General features: G+C 50.9%; 5 protein-coding genes across 5 annotated transcripts; 3 read left to right on the top strand and 2 right to left on the bottom strand.

Annotated features, from left to right (window-relative positions):
- Positions 1 to 592: 592 nt before the first annotated feature.
- Positions 593 to 973, bottom strand: MRS44_006052 (uncharacterized protein; the record flags this gene model as incomplete). The annotated part of the gene is made up of 2 exons (XM_065621618.1): positions 593 to 900; positions 946 to 973. 2 exons carry the CDS (start codon positions 971 to 973, stop codon positions 593 to 595), a joined length of 336 nt encoding a protein of 111 aa, XP_065477690.1.
- Positions 974 to 6,472: 5,499 nt separating this feature from the next.
- On the top strand, positions 6,473 to 8,163 carry MRS44_006053 (uncharacterized protein; the record flags this gene model as incomplete). Its single annotated transcript, XM_046269053.2, has 2 exons — positions 6,473 to 6,967; positions 7,021 to 8,163. The coding sequence occupies 2 exons, from the start codon at positions 6,473 to 6,475 to the stop codon at positions 8,161 to 8,163; spliced, it is 1,638 nt and encodes a 545-aa protein (XP_046140371.2).
- A 4,360-nt stretch (positions 8,164 to 12,523) lies between these two features.
- Positions 12,524 to 12,964, bottom strand: MRS44_006054 (uncharacterized protein; the record flags this gene model as incomplete). The annotated part of the gene is made up of 1 exon (XM_065621619.1): positions 12,524 to 12,964. The coding sequence occupies one exon, from the start codon at positions 12,962 to 12,964 to the stop codon at positions 12,524 to 12,526; it is 441 nt and encodes a 146-aa protein (XP_065477691.1).
- A 294-nt stretch (positions 12,965 to 13,258) lies between these two features.
- MRS44_006055 (uncharacterized protein) lies at positions 13,259 to 17,307 on the top strand (the record flags this gene model as incomplete). The annotated part of the gene is made up of 5 exons (XM_065621620.1): positions 13,259 to 14,199; positions 14,258 to 14,540; positions 14,604 to 15,498; positions 15,546 to 16,558; positions 16,612 to 17,307. The coding sequence occupies 5 exons, from the start codon at positions 13,259 to 13,261 to the stop codon at positions 17,305 to 17,307; spliced, it is 3,828 nt and encodes a 1,275-aa protein (XP_065477692.1).
- Positions 17,308 to 18,156: 849 nt separating this feature from the next.
- On the top strand, positions 18,157 to 20,500 carry MRS44_006056 (uncharacterized protein; the record flags this gene model as incomplete). Its single annotated transcript, XM_046280565.2, has 5 exons — positions 18,157 to 18,811; positions 18,870 to 19,365; positions 19,423 to 19,443; positions 19,666 to 19,772; positions 19,974 to 20,500. 5 exons carry the CDS (start codon positions 18,157 to 18,159, stop codon positions 20,498 to 20,500), a joined length of 1,806 nt encoding a protein of 601 aa, XP_046140369.2.
- Between the last annotated feature and the right edge of the window lie 13 nt (positions 20,501 to 20,513).

Raw genomic sequence — 20,513 nt, forward strand, 5'->3', positions numbered from 1 at the left:
ATATCATCTCGTCTGAGGTTTAGTCCTCGTTTGCTTGCAGTTCAAGGCAGATTCGACCACCAACCTTCTACCTAGCATTTGGCGATTCGTACCCAGAGCACAATGAGTCGGAATGATATTGGTTGTCTCGCAACAACTATGGATATTGGCCTTGGTATATCCAGAAAGACTCCGCCCACTTTAGTGGAAACAAGCCGGTCAAGTTCACATCAACTCACGCCGATTTATATCGGTTCACATCGATTCATGTCAGGGCAAGAGGGACAGTCACAGCTCTCCGGGGCCAAACGAAGCCAGAGGAAACCCAGCTAGAGTTCCCAACATGCCTGGTCCTACTCGTGAACACCGTATTATGACTCGTGTCCAGTCGTTCCGGCCCGGCAGCTTCATCGCTCGAATCTCCGAATTTGAATGTTGCCGACGGAGGAATCTCGTTCGGGATACGCGAGGAGGAGGATGATTCTCGGCGTTCGGTATTCTTTCGCGCCCATGAGGTTCGTCGCCGAGATCGTTTTCAGATCGCAAAAGGGGTCGCGGATTAGGAATCCATCGCACGTGTCGTGGTCTACCAGGGTCGATGAACGGGTTTCTGTTAGATGCCCAAGTATTCGAGGTTGGGCTGTGGTTGCACCAGCTCGGGGCTCATCAACATCGACATCGTATCCATCTCCTGATGCCAAGTGAGGAAGCGGCCGAGGAACTCGATGTTAGGTGAGTCGTTTTCTTGGGTTAGGGGTTTGGGAGCGCTTGAGATGTGGTGCCAGATCTGGTCGTGGAATCCGCGGCGAGCATTTCCTTTCTCGACAGGATAAGAAATGTCCAAGCTCTGATCGGGAGTGTCGACGTTGATGTGATGATCCTGACAGATTACCATCCAACCATGAATTTGGAGTTCAAATCCTTGATAAACAAGGCATTATTCTTCGAGTCGTTACGGAATCGTACGGCCGGGCATCGGGAGTCCTCGAAACATCGTGTGGTCCGGGCCAAGCCTTGGGTTGCGTTCGCAGGTCGACCTTGATATTATCCTAACCCATGTAATGTCTGAACAACGGAACATCCGAGAGGAGGAAAAGAGGCATCGGAATTCAGTTGCGAGGACTGCTCCTTTTGTTAACGACTCATCTCAGCTGACACGGCAAGAATAGCGTGTTTGGCGGCGGAGACTGCCGGTCGCTAGACGCTGCATCGTGACTCTGGCCCAGGTCGGAAAAATTGACCGAGAATTGGGGCATCGTGAGGCCCGGAAGATATTTCCGTAGATGGAACTGGGACTTGGAATCCGAAATGACCAGTCTCTTGTACTATATGAAAGGAAGTGGTTGAAAGCAACGACAGAGTAGATATAACAGCAAACTCGTGTTGGCAAGAGCCGTTCACGACTGGTCGCAGAAGCACTTAATGCAAGAATTGACTTGTCTGGGCTCTTCAAGAGCATTCACAGGTGGAACCTCCAAGTTGCTTGAAACCGCTCGACTGTGCTACCACAGTTGGGTCGAAGGTATCCGAGGTGAGTACAAGTCATATCACACAACCATGGCCCATCCTTGAAGCCAATGCTACCGGAATGAGACTGTCTGACGGGGCTGGCTGTTATGCTGGTATATAGCATGTTGAAACATGTTGATATCTCAGGGTTCAATCCAAGAGAAGTTCCAGATCGACCAAGGCGTCGTGTCGGCTCCCAGTACTTTCACCGAGGCAATAGACGAGTCGAGTCGATCAAACCGGCTCTCCAACAACCGTGGCAGTGTCAACGGACCTTCTCCAAAAGCGAGCCTTGAAAACAACGGAACCGCTCGACTTCTTGGCAACGATCAAAATGCCGCATGCACCGCCCCAAGGGCATGGCATTGTGAACGAGTGGTGAGAGGGCGTGTGATGCGATTCTTGGACCCATCTACACCAAGCCCGTCGTCTTGGGCTGGCTCGGGGAGAATTGCGACATTTGGACATGAACAGACAAGGGTGCGGAGTGGGATTTCCGGGTCCCCACGCCTGACCAAAGGCACCGGGTTACTCCCGAGGATGACGGCCATGACTCGGTCAAAACTCGACAGCCGCTGCGTTTGTTCGCCCTAAGATGAACGTTATGCTGCGATACGGTGCGCCAAGTTTCAACGGAAGAGAGCAATGGCTTATTGTCTTCTGGTGGTGCTTGTTGCGGCTGTTCTCGCTCCCAAGCTGACAAACAGAACCGCATCAAGATTATCGACAGATTGCGATCGTGGTAGTACCACAATGCCGACGCAAGGGACATGCACAGAGCATCCCTGGCGTAGAAGACATGGTCATGCTTGCTGTCGCAACCAGCTTCTCCTCAGGCAAACGTGGGCAGACGAAGCTCTCGCTAGGTTACTCCGCATGAGGAGAAGCCGGGCGAGTCGCGATGGGTCGACTGGTACCATTTCCCGCCCAAGTTGTGTCTGATTGTCACTCCAGTTGCAATGATGTCATGAGATAATGCTGAAAGAATTGAGGCGAGCTAAAGCTTGGCCGCGAGGCTCCAGACAAGATCACGAGCCGTCGAGCATTGGGCTTCGCATCTAGGGCGATGGCTTTTGCCCCTTCATCAAAGCAGAGGTGGGCGAAGGCCAAGAGGCGGTCCGTTCCCCTCCCTGGTCGCGCCGGAGAGGATGTCGTCCATAAAGGGAAATAGGCGGCGCGACTTTCGTTTTCGAGATGCGGGCGCCCAGGGAATCAGCAAATCACCGAGGTTGCACGTTTTTCGTCAGACAAGGGCCGGCGTTGGCGAGTGTCAGCTCAATTTGGCAAGTTGCGGCGGACCGGGGTGCACGGGCTAGTGGGGCTGCGGAGAGGGCGACATTGCCCTTCTTGGCCGTGGAAGAATGCCATGATCGTCGAACCGTCTAGACTTTCGGTGCCATGTTGTTGTTTCGTTGATGGTTTACGATTCGTGGTTTATGGGTTGCGTGTTTAGGTTGAGGCAGGCGGACGGGAAGTTGAGGCGGGCAGTCGCAAGTTGGAAGGCGGTTGACCGTTGCTCACGTGCCCTGAAGTACGTACCATAATCTCAATTCCATTGTTCCAGGATGTTTGCCCTCCATTCGTGCATCCCATAATGGATAATTCCTACGCGGTACGTATAGCCAGTTTCAATGCTCACCGCTCTCCCTTACAATCAAGCTTCCCCTACGCCCGCAGCACCAAGCAAGTCCCGAAGCACCGCCTCAAGCCGAATCAGCTGACTCCCGCTGTTGCCAATTCAAAAGACGCTACCCCAACCAAGAATTTTAGCGTGTGCGGGGGATGGAGACGAGCCCCACTCACGCTTTGGTGTCACCCTTGCCCACTTGTTCATGCCAAACGCCAACCATCATTCAGCCTCGAAAGATGGAGCAGGAGAATTTCTGTGATGTTCCCTCATCCCTGCTTTGATAACCTTGATGTGATATTCCAAGAAGCTCCTTGTAGAAGACCGGAGAGAGTCCCGACCTCTGGTCGCACAGTTCGCCGAGTCCCACCCTCAGAGGCTTGGACATCCCTCTTCAGCTCCATGCCTTGTATGGAATGGCCAATCGAGTTGAGCATAATGTGATAATTGGGTTTCACAGAGGGGACCTCCTGAGTTGATGATGCCCGATCTTCTCAAAAGCTTTGCTGTCTCCACACGCTCATGCATCAAGACTCAAACATGCTCACATTGCTTACCGCGTGCCGCCATCCGGCTGGCCGGTTGCCGTTGATCCTAGAAACCTTATGTTATCGATGTGCTTCACAAGTTTGCGATCCTAGAGACCCATGTCGACATGGTCCACTCTCATTCCTTTCGCAGCGCTACCAAGTCTGAACTAGACGCCCTTGCTTCCCCAAGAAAAGACTCACGTCATCTGGGGTTGTTTTATGCCCGGAAGCCCGGGGAATCCGGGGATGTCGCGGGTGGATCTTGCATCATCCGCTCTGACGTCTGCTCGTGGTCCCAGGCATTTCACTTACGAACATACGCATCAGACGACGGCTGATTACATCCTGTCACACGAAGCATGGCTGTGAAGAATCTAAACATGTTAATAGGATAGCTACCGTGGGGGAGGCTAGCGGCAGGCAATTCATCGGGGTGTTTTCCTTAATCCGCCGCTTGGTAATTTTTTGACGGGGACCTGAATATCAAATGCTGAGACAGGCCTAGTGGCCTTGTTAGGTACGAAGATGTGGAGATTTGACAACCCTTCATGGCCATTTTTGACCTAGCAAGTGGGATATCAAGAGGCCATTCCGGCAACGGACACGCTGCGGAGCCTGCCAGTGCCTGGCCGCAAGTTTGAATTTCATGAAAGAAGCATGATACCACATTGGAGATACCCAGAATGACCAAGAAGAGAATGCTTCTTGGGCATGGCTCAATACTGAAATCACTTGCCTAGTGGCTTGACTTGCTGTCGACGCTCTTGAGGTCTGTTGACAAGAGCAAGATTCAGACTCGACGTGAAACCGTGATGGAGGGACGTCGATCCTTACTCAACCAATAACCTTCTAGAACACTGCCATGCTTCGATCGCACCAAGATGGATGCCACGCGACGGAGTGGCCGCGGCACTTGCGAGGTGGCGGATACTAGGAAGAACGCTGTTTGGATGGGATCAACCTGGATTTTTGGAGAAGTTGGTGCAGTTGGAGTAAGTATCGGAAGTTTTGCTCCTGGAGGATGCTCTTCAGACTCGAGTTTCTCAAGTCTAAAGAAATATCACGAAGGTCGAGATATTGAATATCGTGCTATCTGGCTGCTCTCTGAAGAGGTAGGTAGTCCTTCGACTCGTCTGGCAAAGACCCATCCTGGATCCTCGACGTCGATCGCCGTGCGCTGAAGGGTTAGCGCCGCCGGATGTACTTGGGGTATGTCTTGACTTGGCGTTTGGGGGGCAACCGCTACAGACACGAGGTGTGCTTGGGCCATGCCCGCGACAGGCAACCGCCAGCGAATGGGTGTGGGTGAGACGCGGCGTTGCATTTGGCATGGTGAAGCGAGTGTCTAGATCTGGACGCCCCTGCGATACCTCCGGTTGATTCCCGCGGTTGGGCTGTTACGAAAAGTCACCCGACATGAAGGAAACACCACTCGGAGCCGACTTGGATGGAACTGGGGTGGACATTGGGACTGAGTCAAGTGAAGATGAGAACAGAACTGAGATGTTGAAGACTGCAATGGCCGTGTCCATGACTGCGTGGACTAACATGGTGGATGAGGCGAGATAGCTCATGTATGGCACACAAACACATGGAGACTAAGAGCCGGAGGGATACCCCAAAAGCTACGTACAGCAGTTCCGAGGGGAGAATTTCCACTTGTGTCAAGCTTGGAGATGGAAGGTCCCTGGAGAAGTATCATGATTCCTGAGGTTACAGACCAATCTTGATGGACATGAAGGACATCCCCGGACCCCAGACCCCAGGCCTCTCTGCGCCTTTCGTGGTCGTCATGAGGCCTGATCCATGAGCCATGGCACCTCAATTTTCAGGCGACGACAGACGTTCCACGGGGGTTCCAATCGGCGTTCAGTGATTACGTACAGGGGGTCGTGGCCCTTACCCGACTCGTCCATCCCGCAAAATCCCCGCATCATGCCCCAGGTATCACCCGTCATCATCGCCCAAGCTCCACACTCCCCCCTGGCACAGAGTCTTTTCCCCGCGCCATTTCTCCAGCTTTCTTATTCTCTCTCCAGACTCTGGAACCGCGGAGATTCTCCACATGTTTTAACAGTGGTCGTTGAAGATGTATGAGCAACGCACTCAGGGGTAAAAGGGCTGATGAGACTGGCAAGACTGATGACAGATGAAGACTTGTATTGTAGTTTATGGCAAAGGGATAATCTTTTATCATGCTGCTCAACCATCACTGTCCGTGACATTCACTGACAAACTCATTGCCGCTTGTTGCCCCCCTGTTCGGCTTGGCCCTTGTAAACAGGCCCACTCGTAGTCCAGCCCAAGTCAGTTTGGCCGCGGCAAATTGGTGCCCTCTAACTGGCTGCGACAAAGTTTCTTGGTTGACCGGTGTTATCCTAGTGGCGCCATGCGGGAGGCCAATCGTCATTCCTCTGGGGCAGGGGAGGGGGGACGCAGACACCCCCCCGGTCGTCGAGTTTGTCAACGACCTGGCACCCTAAAGTTTGGAGCCAAGGAAGATGGTTCAACGCCGTGTCTGTTAGGAGTTGAGGGGAATTGGAGAGACTGGGGTCCTTTTTGTTTTACTATATAAGCTGCCCGAGTCCTCCCCAGACTCTGGTTGATCACTACTCTCCATCGCAATCCAGCCTCATCGGCTTCCTTTGATCTCTTCCTCACTTGATCTCAAGTGGCTTCTTCTTTACTTGACCGGTAGTGGTCCCCTCTTCACTTGGATTCATAGTGGCATCGTCCTCACTTGATCCATAGTGATACCCTTTTTCTCTACTTCACTCAGCGATTATCTCTTCACATTTTCCATCTACCATCAGTCAAGCCTTCCACCATGTCCAGCCTTAAAGACGAGAAGGTCTTTCACGACGAAGGGGACGGCACTGTCGAGGATGTCGACATCATCCCCTCCGACCTCCCCGTCCACCTCGGAGAGGATGTGGCCTACGGCCCAAGCGGCATTGCCGGTGTCATTCAGTCCCCTTTCGTGTTTGCTGCTGCCCTTATTGCCTCTATGGGTGGTTTCTCCTTTGGGTACGACCAAGGTGTGATTTCCATCATCAACGTCATGGACCAATTCCACGACGTCTTCCCATACGCAACTAGCGGCTTTGGCAAGGGATTTATGACCGCAATGTTGGAATTCGGGGCATTCATTGGCTGTTTCTTTATGCCTTGGCTTGCAGACAAAATCTCACGAAAGAAGGCTATATTTGTAGTCACAATTTTTTTCAATGTGGGCGCTGTGCTGCAGACCGCGGCGGTCAACTACGAGATGCTTGTTCTGGGCCGCACAATTGGTGGAATTGGAGTGGGAACTCTTGCAATGGTAAGTCTTACCTAAAAAACGAAACAAAGACCTGGCCTAATATAATGATCTAGGGTGCTCCTTTGTATATTTCCGAAATCGCCCCCCCTAACCTCCGCGGTACCCTACTCGTCCTTGAGTCGATTTCGATCTGTCTGGGCGTCGTCGTCTCGTTTTATATCACCTATGGCACCCGTCATATGGATGGAGAGATCGCGTTCCGCCTTCCTCTCGGCCTCCAAATGGTCTCCGCCACTATCGTCGGTTTCGGCATCTTCTTCTTCCCATACTCGCCACGCTGGCTCGCCCTTGTTGGACGCAACGAAGATGCTCTTGCCAACCTATCCAGAATGCGCCGTCTTCCTGCAGATGATGAGCGAGTTCAGACGGAATACAAGGGAATCGTTGCTGAGGCCCAGTTCCAGAAGACCGTCCTCGAGCGCCGCCACCCCGGCAAGCACGGTATTAGACTCGAAATTCTTACCTGGTTGGACCTATTTAGTCCTAATACCTGGAGACGAACTGTTGTTGGTTGCGGAGTGGCTTTTTTTCAACAATTTAGTGGGATCAACGCCTTCATTTACTACGCTCCAACGCTCTTCCAGTCCCTAGGACAAAGCGAACAGATGGCTCTCGATATGTCTGGTGTTTTTAACATCCTTCAGTTCGTTGCTGTCTGTGTCTGCTTCTTTATAATCGACCGGGTGGGCCGACGCCCCCTCGCTATCTTCGGCGGCCTCGGCGGCCTCGTCTCCTGGGGAATTATGGCCATTCTTGTCGGTCTTTTCTCTGATAACTGGAAAGCACATTCTGCTGCAGGCTGGGGAGCTGTTGCAATGGCTTTTATGTTTATCCTGACTTATGGAGTCTCCTACTCGCCCCTCGGTTGGGCTCTACCCTCCGAGGTCTTTCCCACCGCAACTCGATCAAAGGGCGTCGCCTTGTCCACCGCAACTGTCTGGCTTTGTAATTTCATTATAGGCCTTATTACGCCGCCTATGATAGAGAATATTGGCTTCGGAACGTATGTATTCTTCGCCTGCTGGTGCGGATTAGCTGCCGTATGGGCGTTTTTCCTTGTGCCCGAAACAAAGGGCAAATCACTTGAACAGATGGATGAGGTTTTCGGAGACAACAGCGGGCAAGAGGAGAGGGAGATTATGCAGGCTACGGCAGCCCAGGTGATGCGTTCTGGCGTCCCTACCCAGCAGGTCTGAACTCCCTTGTATCTGTATCCACACTGCATACTAGACCATAAGAATACTGGTGTTTGGTGAGCGAGCAATAAACTTTTATATAATGTTTTGATACTTAAAAAAAGTCCTTGGGTTGTTATAAAAACGTGAGTGTTATAGGGATATGTGACCCCTATTTAGACTTGACCCTTGAGACTTTATGTCTCGGAGTTCAAACTGGTATCCTAAACTACTTATACGATGAAGATAGTTGTTTGAAATTTAATTTCGTATTAAAGGATTTATGAGAAGTGTGAAGGGCCCGGTATTATATACCTTGTTGAGGCTTGAGAATTGAGAAATGGGGCGAGGGAACTCTGAATTTAATGGGGCTAAACGCCGCGGATAGACTTGCTATAAGATACAGTCGAAAAATAATGGTCCAAACCATTGCGTTTTATAAGCTTAACATTGACAGCATGGATTGATTTTGGGAGAAGGGGGATAACTCGACGCAGTTCCTGACTCCGGAGCTCTCTAAGTGTCGGATGAACATTCCTGGTTACTTCAAGTTGTTTTCACCTCTATTTGGATTCCTTGCTATATGGACTTTTATATACCGCTCTGAGTATCGATGAATTCATGACCATTACTCTTATTCTACTGGAAGAGTGGGTTGTCGTCATGTATGTCACTACGTACCTTCCCTGGGGCTGCCCGACTTTACCTACCTCGTAGGTAAATTAGGGTGGGCCAAAGAGACCACATGCCTCGATTTAGCAACCGAGAAACGATTCTATTTTAACCTTAAAGTCTAAAAACCTTATTTCAACTGAGCAAGTATCTATATTTATCCCCACAGAGCAATCTCATGTGATAGTGTCGAGCCACTCGTCCCCCCATTGCCGCACTTTAGATAATAGGTCGCTTTAGTAACTATGCAATATTCCGAAATAAACGTGCGTGGGTGATGAATACTGCAAAGAGCTTATTGAGAAAGTCTCTCTGCTCTGGTCAGGGAATAGGGAATTTGCCGGGCGAGACTTGGGAAGAACAGTCGGAACAGCTCAGAACTCTGCCCTGACAAGCAAGAAGTCCCTGCTGACAACTCTTTTTTAAGCATTTAACTGAGAGCCCAATAGGGTGAAGTAGATCCTGGGGTAGAGGAATGTCAAGTCATTTTTATCGTTTGAGCCTTTCTCAAGTTTCAAAGGATTTCCTGCACCGACTAATACACTAATATTCCTATCCTGTGTGGGTGGTTCTAACATCCAGCTGGCAGACAGTCTCCCTCCATCCTGGCCTTTCAAACAAGATGAACAAGCCTGGTTTCGACTACAAAGACTCAATTGAGGTGAAGATGTACATTGGATCGAGTTTGAACCGACACAGGGAACATCAGCACAAGATCAACAGGAGAAACCCTTCCAAAATCATCGGCACTATGATGCCTACGCCAGACAACCCGATGTACTGCTAAACTTCCGCGCTGTTGGAGTCTGGCTAAATCCCCACATGATGGAACGGCAAACTGGCGACCAGGACTGACAAGGTGGCTGCCCGTGTTCATCGATAATTCGTTGATGGTATATTTTGGCACATACCATTGGAGCCTCAAACCGGAGCCGCGTATATGGCCGTCGATGTTCTGTGGCCCTTCTTACGATCTAGTGGATCTGTTGAGGGCTAGTTTGGACCTCTCTGACCTACATAACGATTCATTGAACTAGGCGTGGCCATTAAAGCAAGGCGTTAACTGCAGTATGGTCTCCGCACCCGAATGCGGCAACCTAGAGTGCCTACAGCTATCACGATACTCTATGAATCAGTTTGACTGGCCAGCTTTCGTTGGACTCGCTCCCAGATCTTATACCCTAAAGGGTCCCATGTCAAAAAGGCTATGCCACGGATGTGTCTACGCCCGAGGATCTGAGCGCGCCACATCAATGCAATGGGTACCATTGACCCAGAGTATTTCCACCCTCAGTCAAACCTGCAGCATGACCATCTACGTTGAGGATATCGTTCGCGACACTTGGAGATGCGTGATCTGCGATTGGAGCGTCTCCGTGTTCAATCAACAAGTGCCTAATAGCCTCTAGAAGAAAACTCCCAGAAGATATCGCAGCTATTTCTAGTCCCGATCCGTACCATTGGCATAACATTACTAGCTGCGCCTCGTGTGGACTTTTTGCCACTTACGCAAGATGGGATGCCCTTCTGGTTGGGGGCTTTGCCTTTGGCGCATCCATCTCGCCATGAGGCATACAAATGACGCTGGTCTTGGTAGGCTTCTTCATCAATTATCTATAGACATTATGATAATTATAATAGAGTGGTATTAAAAGGAGAGTAAAAATAGGGTAAGGAAAGTAAGATATAAATAAAATCTCTTTTAATAGTTTTATAAGTATATACTAATATAATAAAATTATAGTAAATTATTATTTATAAGCTTTATTATTATTATATAATAGTAGTTATAAGAAAGGAAGAAATGTATTTAAATTATAGTAGAGAATAAGTGAAGCTTCTCTAATAACTTCCTATCTTTATGTTGATATGCCCCCAAAGGTATTAGCCTTGAAGCGCCCAGGTCGGTTAGTACTCCGTCCGTTTTGCGCTTCAGCAAGTCGTACAGCAAGCATGCCCCTCTAGCCGAGCCTTAATTTCCTGTCGGAAAGCTGGGACTCTGATCAAAGCCCAGTCGAGGCGATGGTTGCCCGGTGTCTTGCGCCTGAAATCGGACGCAGGGAGGATATTACCAAGAACGTGGTCGCCTTCATCGCAAAAAAGCCGGCTTTTCGGCTTTCTATTGGGCAAGCTGCTTTTCTTTGGCGGCTTCTGCATCTGAAGGCCCGAGCTGGACTCTCTAGTTTGCTAGCGGTATGGCGGTGTTGGGGTGTCCGGGAACTTGGCGCGCAAAGATTGGCGATATCGAACCCGTCTTCTAGGAGGGTATATTGCTCTAGAATTTCTTCGGTGCGGTCTGGAATGGCGACTTGGAATCTTTGGAGGACCGGAGTAAGGGGGAGGATGCGCGATACTTTACGCAAAAAGTTGAGCTGAACTGGCCTGACGATGCTCCAGAAGAATCTTAGCCTCGCCTGGATCTGCCCTCGCTGGCAGATGTGAATAGGTTGGGGACCTTGCCGTGATAGTGGTGTGATGGTTCCATATTGCTAGTCCCTTAATGTGGCGATGTGACTCTGGCTGACCCGGTAATGATGAGGTTTGTCTGAAGCTTGATTAGCATCCTGATTGCTGCCTTTGTATCCTGCATCGCCTACTCGTATGGCGCAAGCTGTTGATCCAGCAGACCCGTCAAGGATTTAACGGGAACTCCCTGGCCTTGATTGTGTGACAGTACAAACCTCCGTCATGCTGTGCGGCAGGCGAGGACATGGTCGACCAGAGCTCCCAAAGTCTCTGTGACAACTGACGAACAACAGCCTCAGGCACGCTTAAAAGGCCGCGGCCAAGGCGACAACGCCTCTCAAAGGATATGGGCTCAGCCCCAGGCAGTTGACCATCCTCCTGGGTTCAAAAACAGGAGAATCAGAAACACTGTTGAAAAGTCGTTTTTCGTGGCGATTACTGGCTTTATTTTATTTTATTTTTGCACTCGCTGGCTTCCTAAGCTTTACTTGCTTCTAAGAACTACGACCAACGTGAGGCTATGACGTTGGTCCAAAGTACTCCGGTGCCCAACCTCGAACTATTCGGCCAAACCTCCACCCGTTACGAGCGCACTGGCCTCGACTTTTCCTCATAGGGTACCACTCTCTGCTCAGCCATCTATGTGCAAGGGCATCAAGGTCCAGCAAGAAGGGCCTAATCAAACTTCACTCGATCCGCATCTTCAGACGCTGGTCTGGATCCTACATTCTAGACCGTAGCCAAGAAGCGGGCTTTGACGGGGAGATGAGAACCCAAACCTAACAGGCCAATTTGTTGGATCGAGACGATATTTGGGTTCAATAACCCAACTTCAATTCAGATGTTCATGATCTCCTTGATATCCCAACTCCTATCTAGGAGTTAATGATCCCCTCGACTCTCTAGGGATAGGGAGATGCGATTGGAATGACCAGGGAGGCTTGGGAGAACCGGTTGTCTACTTGATCTCTAACCTGAGCAAGTTGGTGTCGTGGCATCCGTAACGCCATGTATGTACCCTTGAAGAAGAGAAGGCGAATCCCTCTCTTGAATTCTAGCGCCCTTGGTTTCCTTCCTCGTGAAAGGAACAGGGACAATGAGACCAAGGCCCTGAGAAGTGTTGACACGACCTAATACTCCGTGGGCATTGCACCACGCCAAATTCCCACACAGAGCTGCGGATGTCGATCATCAACTGGCCAACCTGCGAGCCCGGCAAGGGCCACACTATGCATAGAATGGGTCAGCTGCCACGAGTAAGGTAACCAGTTGCTGGATTTCGTAAGGCATTGGGAGCGGGAAACCGACAGCGCGTCGAAGAGTGGGTTTCGGCGACGGCGATGGCGCTTCGGGGGAGGACGGCCGTAGGAAGTAAGATGCCGCGACCTCGGGAAAGGTGAAGTCGGCCCCCGAGAAGTAAAGCAGCCGGCGATGTGGGGCTTTCGGAGGAGGATGAAGTCGGCCACCGGGAGATGAGTAATGTTCGGCGGCCGCAGGTTCCGGCTCGCGAGGGCATGACTCGAGCAACCTGATTGGCGCTTCTTGACTTCAGTGGGGCGCTGGCCCGACTTACACGGCTGATATGTTGAAGGGGAGCGGGCTCAACGCTGGACGCAGGCCCGCAAGATCGCGGCATCTGTGACAATTTTTCGCCTTCCCATACGGACGCACCGAGGAATGACATCTCGGCAGAGAATTCTTCCCCGGTGAGTCACTCGCTGTCCGTTGTTTGGATACAAGGGGGGTTCACTGAGGTCCCTTGATGTATAATATCCACGTGGTATTCCTCTCCAATAACATCTCTGTTCTAACAAGTCCCTTCATTTTCTGTCGCTCCTTGCTGATAAAGTATATCTTTGACCCGTATTCTTTACCTCTTATCATCTGTTAAGCAATATTTGTCTGTTCCTGATCGCCTGCTTCGACGCTTCAATCTCCCGCAGTGTTAGAATCCAGGGGCTGAAGCCCTACCAGCAGAATGGGGGCGGAGAAGACGACAAAGAGCGCGACCCAAAGCACCGAGCGTATCGAGAGCTCTGATCCTGAAGAGCTTTCCGCCTCTGCAGCCTACGCACGTATCTTCCGATATGCCAACTTCTCGGAATACTCGCTGCAACTCATCGCCATCTTCGCCGCCGTCGCTTCTGGAGCTGGCATCGCCTTCCAGAACCTCATCTTTGGCGACTTCATCACCACCGTCACCAAGTTTACAACCGATCGCCTGTCCCCTGCCGAGTTCCGCGACGATGCCGCTCGACTGGCCCTCTACTTTGTCTACCTTGGCGTTGGTAGATTCTTTTTGTCGTACATCTACAATTCACTCTTGACATATGCGGCACACTGCATTACTCGGAACATCCGCCGCGAGTACCTGGCAGCGGCATTGAGGCAGGAGGTGGCATTCTTCGATCTCGGCACTGGCGGTTCCGTCGCAACTCAAGCTACCTCCAACGGCCGTCTGATACACGGCGGCATTAGCGAAAAGCTAGGTCTGACTTTCCAAGGACTCTCTGCCTTTGTTACAGCCTTTATAATCGCCTTTGTTGTTCAATGGAAACTCACACTCATCTGCCTCTGTATTGCCCCGGCTACTCTTCTGGTTAATGGAGCAGCAGCAGGGATAATGGCTGGCTACGAGACCCAAATCCTCACCATCCATGCCCAAGCCAATTCATTTGCCGAGGGCATCCTATCTAGCGTGCGAACGATTCATGCCTTTGGGATGCGTGGTCCTCTTGTCTCCAAGTTTGACCAATACCTTGCCGATGCTCATGTCGTTGGTAAGAAGATCTCGCCCCTTTTCGGCCTTCTTCTTTCAACTGAGTACTGTATCATCTATCTGGGTTATGGACTCGCTTTCTGGCAAGGCGTTAGGATGCTTGCCAGAGGAGAGATTGACGAACCAGGAGACATCTTTACGTGAGTAGCAACTCCCACATGAATCATGGCAAAGGCATTGCTAACCAGAGAATCCCAGGGTTCTCCTGTCGGTAATCATTGCCGCAACCAACTTGACGATGCTCGCCCCGTACTCGATCGACTTTACTCGAGCCGCCACCGCCGCTGCCAAGCTATTCGTATTGATCGATCGAAACTCCCGCATTGACCCTTTGGCGAGCACTGGAGAGCAACCTTCTGAAAGCATCATCGGAGAAGTCGAGCTGAACAACATCACCTTTTCCTACCCCACGCGTCCGGGTGTCACTGTCCTGGATGATTTCTCCCTCAAGATTCCTGCTGGAAAGGTCACCGCCCTCGTGGTAAGTTGAGAAAGTGGCAGCTGCTGCATAAAGTTGCATCCCGCCATGCTGACCTCTACATAGGGCCCGTCAGGCTCCGGCAAGAGTACCATCATTGGCCTTCTCGAACGATGGTATGATCCTCACTCTGGAAGCATCAAAATCGACGGCCGACCTATCGATGATCTGAACCTCCACTGGCTTCGGAAGCACGTCCGCCTGGTCCAGCAAGAACCCGTCTTATTCCATGGTACCATCTTCGAGAACATCCAACAGGGCCTTATCGGCACACAGTGGGAGGGCATACCCAGGCAAGAACAGGAGAAGCTCGTTCATGAAGCTGCCAAGATGGCTTTTGCTCACGACTTTATCTCTGATCTTCCCAATGGCTATGATACTCAGATTGGACAGCGGGGCGGGCTTCTCTCTGGTGGCCAGAAACAACGCATTGCTATCGCGCGTAGCGTCATCTCTCAGCCGAAAATCTTGCTTTTGGATGAAGCGACTAGTGCGCTTGATCCATATGCTGAAAGTATTGTTCAACAGGCCCTTGATAAGGCATCTAAGGGTCGCACCACGATCGTTGTTGCGCATAAACTTGCTACTATCCAGAAGGCTGATAATATTGTTGTCATGACAGATGGGCGCATCGTGGAGCAAGGCACTCACGAGTCTCTGATCCAGGCTGACGGCGTATACTCGCGGCTTGTCAAGATCCAGGACCTGTCCGTCGATGATGATGAATCGGTATCTTCAACAGATGAGACCAACGTTGCCGGCCACACCAGAGAAGAGACTGTCGAAATCTTGAGGACCCTGACGAACCATGAGGCTTTGGGCACGAGAGCCGACCAGGATCGGGATAACTATGCTCTTCATAAGCAACGGGGTGTTCTGTGTGTTCTGGCACGCCTTGTACGAGACACTCCGGAACTCCTTTGGCCGTACTTTTTCACGCTGGCTGGATGTCTCCTGGGTGGTAAGTTTATACGTCTGCGTATCTGATGCCGCTGCTAACCCACTTAGGCGCAATGTTCCCAGGACAAGCCATTCTTCTGGCCAATGTAATTGACATCTTTACCCTCACAGGCTCCGAGATGGAACAGCAAGGCAACTTTTATGCCAAGATGTTCATTGTTCTCGGCGGTGGCTGTCTTTTCGCCTACTTTGCCATTGGTTACGCAACCAACATGATCGCCCACCAGCTAAGCCATAAACTTCGCAAGCAGAGTCTTGATGACATGCTCCGGCAAGACCTCCAGTTCTTCGATCGAGACGAGAACACCACAGGGGCGCTTGTCAGCCGCGTGGATTCCAACCCGCAATCGATCCTTGAGCTCATGGGCTACAACGTCAGCTTGATCCTGGTGTGTGCCCTGAACGTGACTGTCTGCAGCATCCTCGCTATCGTTCACAGCTGGAACCTTGGGTTGGTCGTTGTTTGTGCTGGTCTTCCTCCTCTGGTTGGTGCCGGCTACCTGAAGATTCGATGGGATGCCAAAATCAGCCGCGATATCTCTGAACGCGATGGGGCCAGCGCCTCTATCGCCTCGGAAGCTATCGCGGCCATCCGAACTGTGTCCTCTCTTGCCATTGAGGAAGTGGTGCTCAAAAGGTACAGTGCTGAATTGGATCATGCCGTGGCTGATTGCAGGCGCCCCCTTTTTACCATGATGGTGTGCTTTGCCTTTACCCAAGCCATCGAGTATTGGTTCATGGCTTTGGGCTTCTGGTATGGTTGTCGTTTGTTGTCCTTCGACAAGATCACCATCTATGAGTTTTTCGTCGCCTTTCTTGGCGTCTTCTTTGCTGGACAATCAGCGGCTCAGCTTTTCCAGTACTCCACAAGCGTCACCAAAGGCATCAATGCTGCGAACTATGTCTTTTGGCTCAAGGGACTGCAGCCAGCCATCCAAGAGACTGAAGAGAATCGAAACAACGGGCCGAGCTCTGGAGGCACATCGGTTGATCTTGATGAGGTCCGATTTTCTTACCCTCTCCGGCCCAGTATCCCAGTTCTCAGGGGTATCAACCTCTCGGTAAGTAGTTCTCCATCCGCGATGGTTATTGATACTGACAGTGGATTGTTTAGATTAAGAAGGGTCAGTTCGTGGCGTTTGTTGGTGCGTCCGGCTGCGGAAAGTCCACCATGATCGCTCTCCTCGAACGCTTCTATGATCCCTCAACTGGCTCTATCAACATCGACAAGTTGCCCCTCGTGTCTATTAACCCACGACTTTACCGAAAGTTAGTCGGTCTCGTGCAACAAGAACCAGTCCTCTTTCAAGGATCGATCCGCGAGAACATTGCCCTCGGCATTGATGATCCCGCAGCCGACACTTCGCCCTCTGCTGCAGCACCTCACGTCTCTGACGAGAGAATCGAGTCCGCTCTTCGCGCCGCCAACGCCTGGGAATTCGTCTGTTCCCTTCCTGAAGGCCTTTCCACGTCTGCTGGTTCCGGAGGCATACAGCTTTCTGGAGGTCAGCGACAGCGTATCGCCATTGCAAGAGCGTTGATCCGCAACCCAAAGATTCTGCTCCTTGACGAAGCGACAAGCGCTCTTGACACGAAGAGCGAAAAGGTCGTACAGTCTGCGCTGGCTGAAGCTGCCAAGGGCGGCGATAGAATCACTATTGCTGTTGCGCATCGTCTTAGCACCGTCAAAGACGCGGATGCCATCTGTGTATTCCATAAGGGGAAGATTGAGGAGATGGGAACGCATGAGGAGCTGATTGCGGCTGGTGGCCTCTATCGCAAGATGTGTGAGGCTCAGGCCTTGGATTAGAGTCTTGATTGGTGTTTGTTACTCTCATATCTCGTGCACTAATATCCTTTATACTTATCTTTCTATGTTATTATTTCTCGAAGTATTACTAAGGCTATATTTAAACTAGTAGTATAAGAAGCAAATCAGCTGAAACACTCCTCCATACTGCTAGTATAGGCCATGACTGGCTAGCCCAGATATCGCCAAGTCTTTGGCGCTTAGAGCTGAACCATGTGCACCAATCTGCAAGCCTCAAAGAAGATACAAGCGCCCTGCCCTCAAATTAGAGGCGGCAGCTAACCCAGCAAGGGGGATTTTACTTCAGCGCTTACAGGTGGGCAATTGCTTAATGTCTGATCCCCCGTTGTGTTACTCCTTCTGCTGTGTTATGTTATTGTGTTATTGCAATCGTCATTTATGACCTTATATCGTTATACAAGCTTTCGTCCTGCATCCCCCTCACCAACCATAACCACCAATGACTCATCCACAGTTGTGCGACTTGGTTGTTTGGCACAGCCTGTTGGAGATGGATTCGGTTGTTAATGTTGGCTGCCTCTTGTTCTTGGCATTCATACGAGGAGAGAGATGGTGCCTTTTATATATCTCAAAAGAAGCTTTATTGAGGTTATCACGGCGTTATTTTCTGATGGTTATAAACTTTACTGGCTAGTTAGTATATTATCGAAGCTTGGGTATAGGCTTTAGTTGTGTTACGGCTGTGTTACTTCCGTTGGGTTGCTCAGAAGCCCACCCACCACCGCTTGTTCGAGCCCTTGACCAAGCATAATATCTGATAACTCCTCTTGATTCCGTATCGTACTGACATTTCGTCTCTGTCTAGCCATGTCTTCGGTTCCAGATACCATGAGTTCAGCCTCAAACATATCTCCACTATTGAGACCAGATGATGGGGAACAAGAAAACAACACGCATGCCCAACTCTCGGTCCCAGTGAGGGGCCTACCAGCTGATCGGCCAGATATCGACCTCGAGATGACCTCTACGTTCACGAAGGTTGACCGCTCGTTCCATAGGGAAGTGTTGGCAACAGACACTACTAGAGAACATCACGTCTCTCTTGACACTTATGGGCCCTCAGGAAGCAGCCAACAGCCCCGTGTTGTGCTTACCGAGGTAGCCTCCAGTGGAACCTCGAACCGATTTGCTCCACGGCAAGGACCATTTTCGGGTATGATGGAGACCCTTCAGACGAGGCTTCTGAGCACAGAATCACTGGGGTCGCCGAATTTCTTACTCTCCATCAACGCCAAACTGGGAAGTGATGACCACGTCAAAGTGGAAAACCACCTCCAAACTCTCAGAAGCCACAAGCCGATAACCGTACTCGATGTTTTGTTTCGACACAATCTTCTATTTTCGCGGGCCAAACTGTATCAGTTGTTCCTCGACCTCTCCCCCGTGATTCATAATCCCACGTCCGAGGTTGGGGCGGAACCCGCCTCAGAGAGCACAAACTTCCGAAGGATCGACGATATCAGGCAAGCACTAGGGGATTATTGTGAGTATTTCTGGAGTTTTTACTATGGCATTTCATGTTGGCTGACAGGTCACGGTAGCGAGTGCTATGGAAGCATACAGAACCTTTCGCAAGGAGCCTGGAGAGATTAATAGCGACGACTACATAATGGCCCTTGCCGGAATGCTTACCGAGCTTGAAAAAAAGAGGTCTCAGCTCAAAGCAGCCCAAGAGTTTAATTCCAAGACGGCAGATGATGAAGCGATACATAGAGTTACCTCTGAAGCAGAAATCTCCACCTTCGAAGCTCAGATTGCCCATGTTCTCGTCAGCGGGGCCAGGTTCAGCCCGGCTGGTGTACGTACCGAGGAGAAGTCAAAGGCTAGACTGAGCTTCCTTGGCCGGTTGGCAATGGCAATATTCGGAGGCGCAGCGCTCGTCGTGCCCATGCTCATCATGTCTCTCCGTCCCTCCAAGCTCACCGGCCTTCTGACGACGTCGCTTTTTGTGGTCGGAGTTGCCGTCGCTCTGGCATGGTTTATGAAGGATGCTGCACCTAAGGATATCCTGGCTGCTACAGCAGCCTACGCGGCCGTGTTAGTGGTCTTTGTTGGAACTGATGGGGCGTAAGAGACATTACGAAAGAGTTGCAGTGGCCAGGGTGATAATCACAGGTAAGACAGCGCCAGATATTGTTGTTGGTGATATTTTCGGGATAAAGGGACATATTCACAAACTTCCATTGTCTGTAGTCAAACTACAGGCTGGTTGGCGCAAGCATCTTGAACACAACAGTCACGGTTCGAAGAAGATTGAAGGAGTAAAGCAATCACACCCACGCTCTTTCAATCGGCATGTTATTTCTGAATCAGGCTAGGTTCTAAATTACACAATAGGTACCTAGAGAACAAGCCCCGCGAGAAGTCGCCAGCTGGAATAGAGAAAAAAAGTATCGACCCGATCGTCAACTTAGATGCTGTTCGCCCGTTCGCCCGTTCGCCAGGTTATTTATCGACTCAGGTCTATACACGTCATGACCCCCTTAGTGCTTAGAAGAAGCGTGAAAACTGGTATCTTCGAGTTTGGCAAACCATTTCTCGGGGGGCACGAACTGTGAAAGAGGGAGAGGCGTAAGTCGGTCTGCTCGCCTTATTAGTTATCGCCCTAGATCTATACGGGCCACGACTAACTTGGTACTTAGCAGAAGAACTGGATCTAGCGCCTTGTTCGGGTGGAACGGGCGAGTTCCGTCCAGGTATCCATCATCGCCGGCACAAGGTCACTCGCAAGAACAAGGGGCTCAACGCGGTCAATCCGGTCTTCAGAGTCGACAATAGGCGCACCTTCCGTGCCGCTCTGGGCGAACTCAACGACCCGGCGTCGAGCTGCCGCCAGAAAGAGAGCTTGGTTGTGCGACTTGACATGATTGATCTCGTTGTTGTCATAATTCCGGAAACAGTCGAAGTATGCTTTCGTCATGCTGTCATACTTGGTGAGACGGATGGCGACTGGGTTAACCCAGTTGCCCTTGTTATCCCTCTAATACCACGTGATCGAGTATCGCTCAGAGTTGAGCGAAAGCGACAAGAAGGCGGGTTGGCCGTCGCGACTCTTGAGCGTTCCGCTGACGTTTGTGCGCTGCTTCTTGTAGAACTCGTCGAGCTCGCCGTCGATCTTACCGATTTCAACTGTCGTGTCGGTTATCTTCTTGTTTCGGATGATGGGGTTTAGGTTGACAGTCTCG

The sequence above is a fragment of the Fusarium solani genome, assembly GCF_023522795.1.
Source record: "Fusarium solani strain SB1 chromosome Unknown bctg00000003_1, whole genome shotgun sequence".
Lineage (NCBI taxonomy): Eukaryota > Fungi > Ascomycota > Sordariomycetes > Hypocreales > Nectriaceae > Fusarium > Fusarium solani.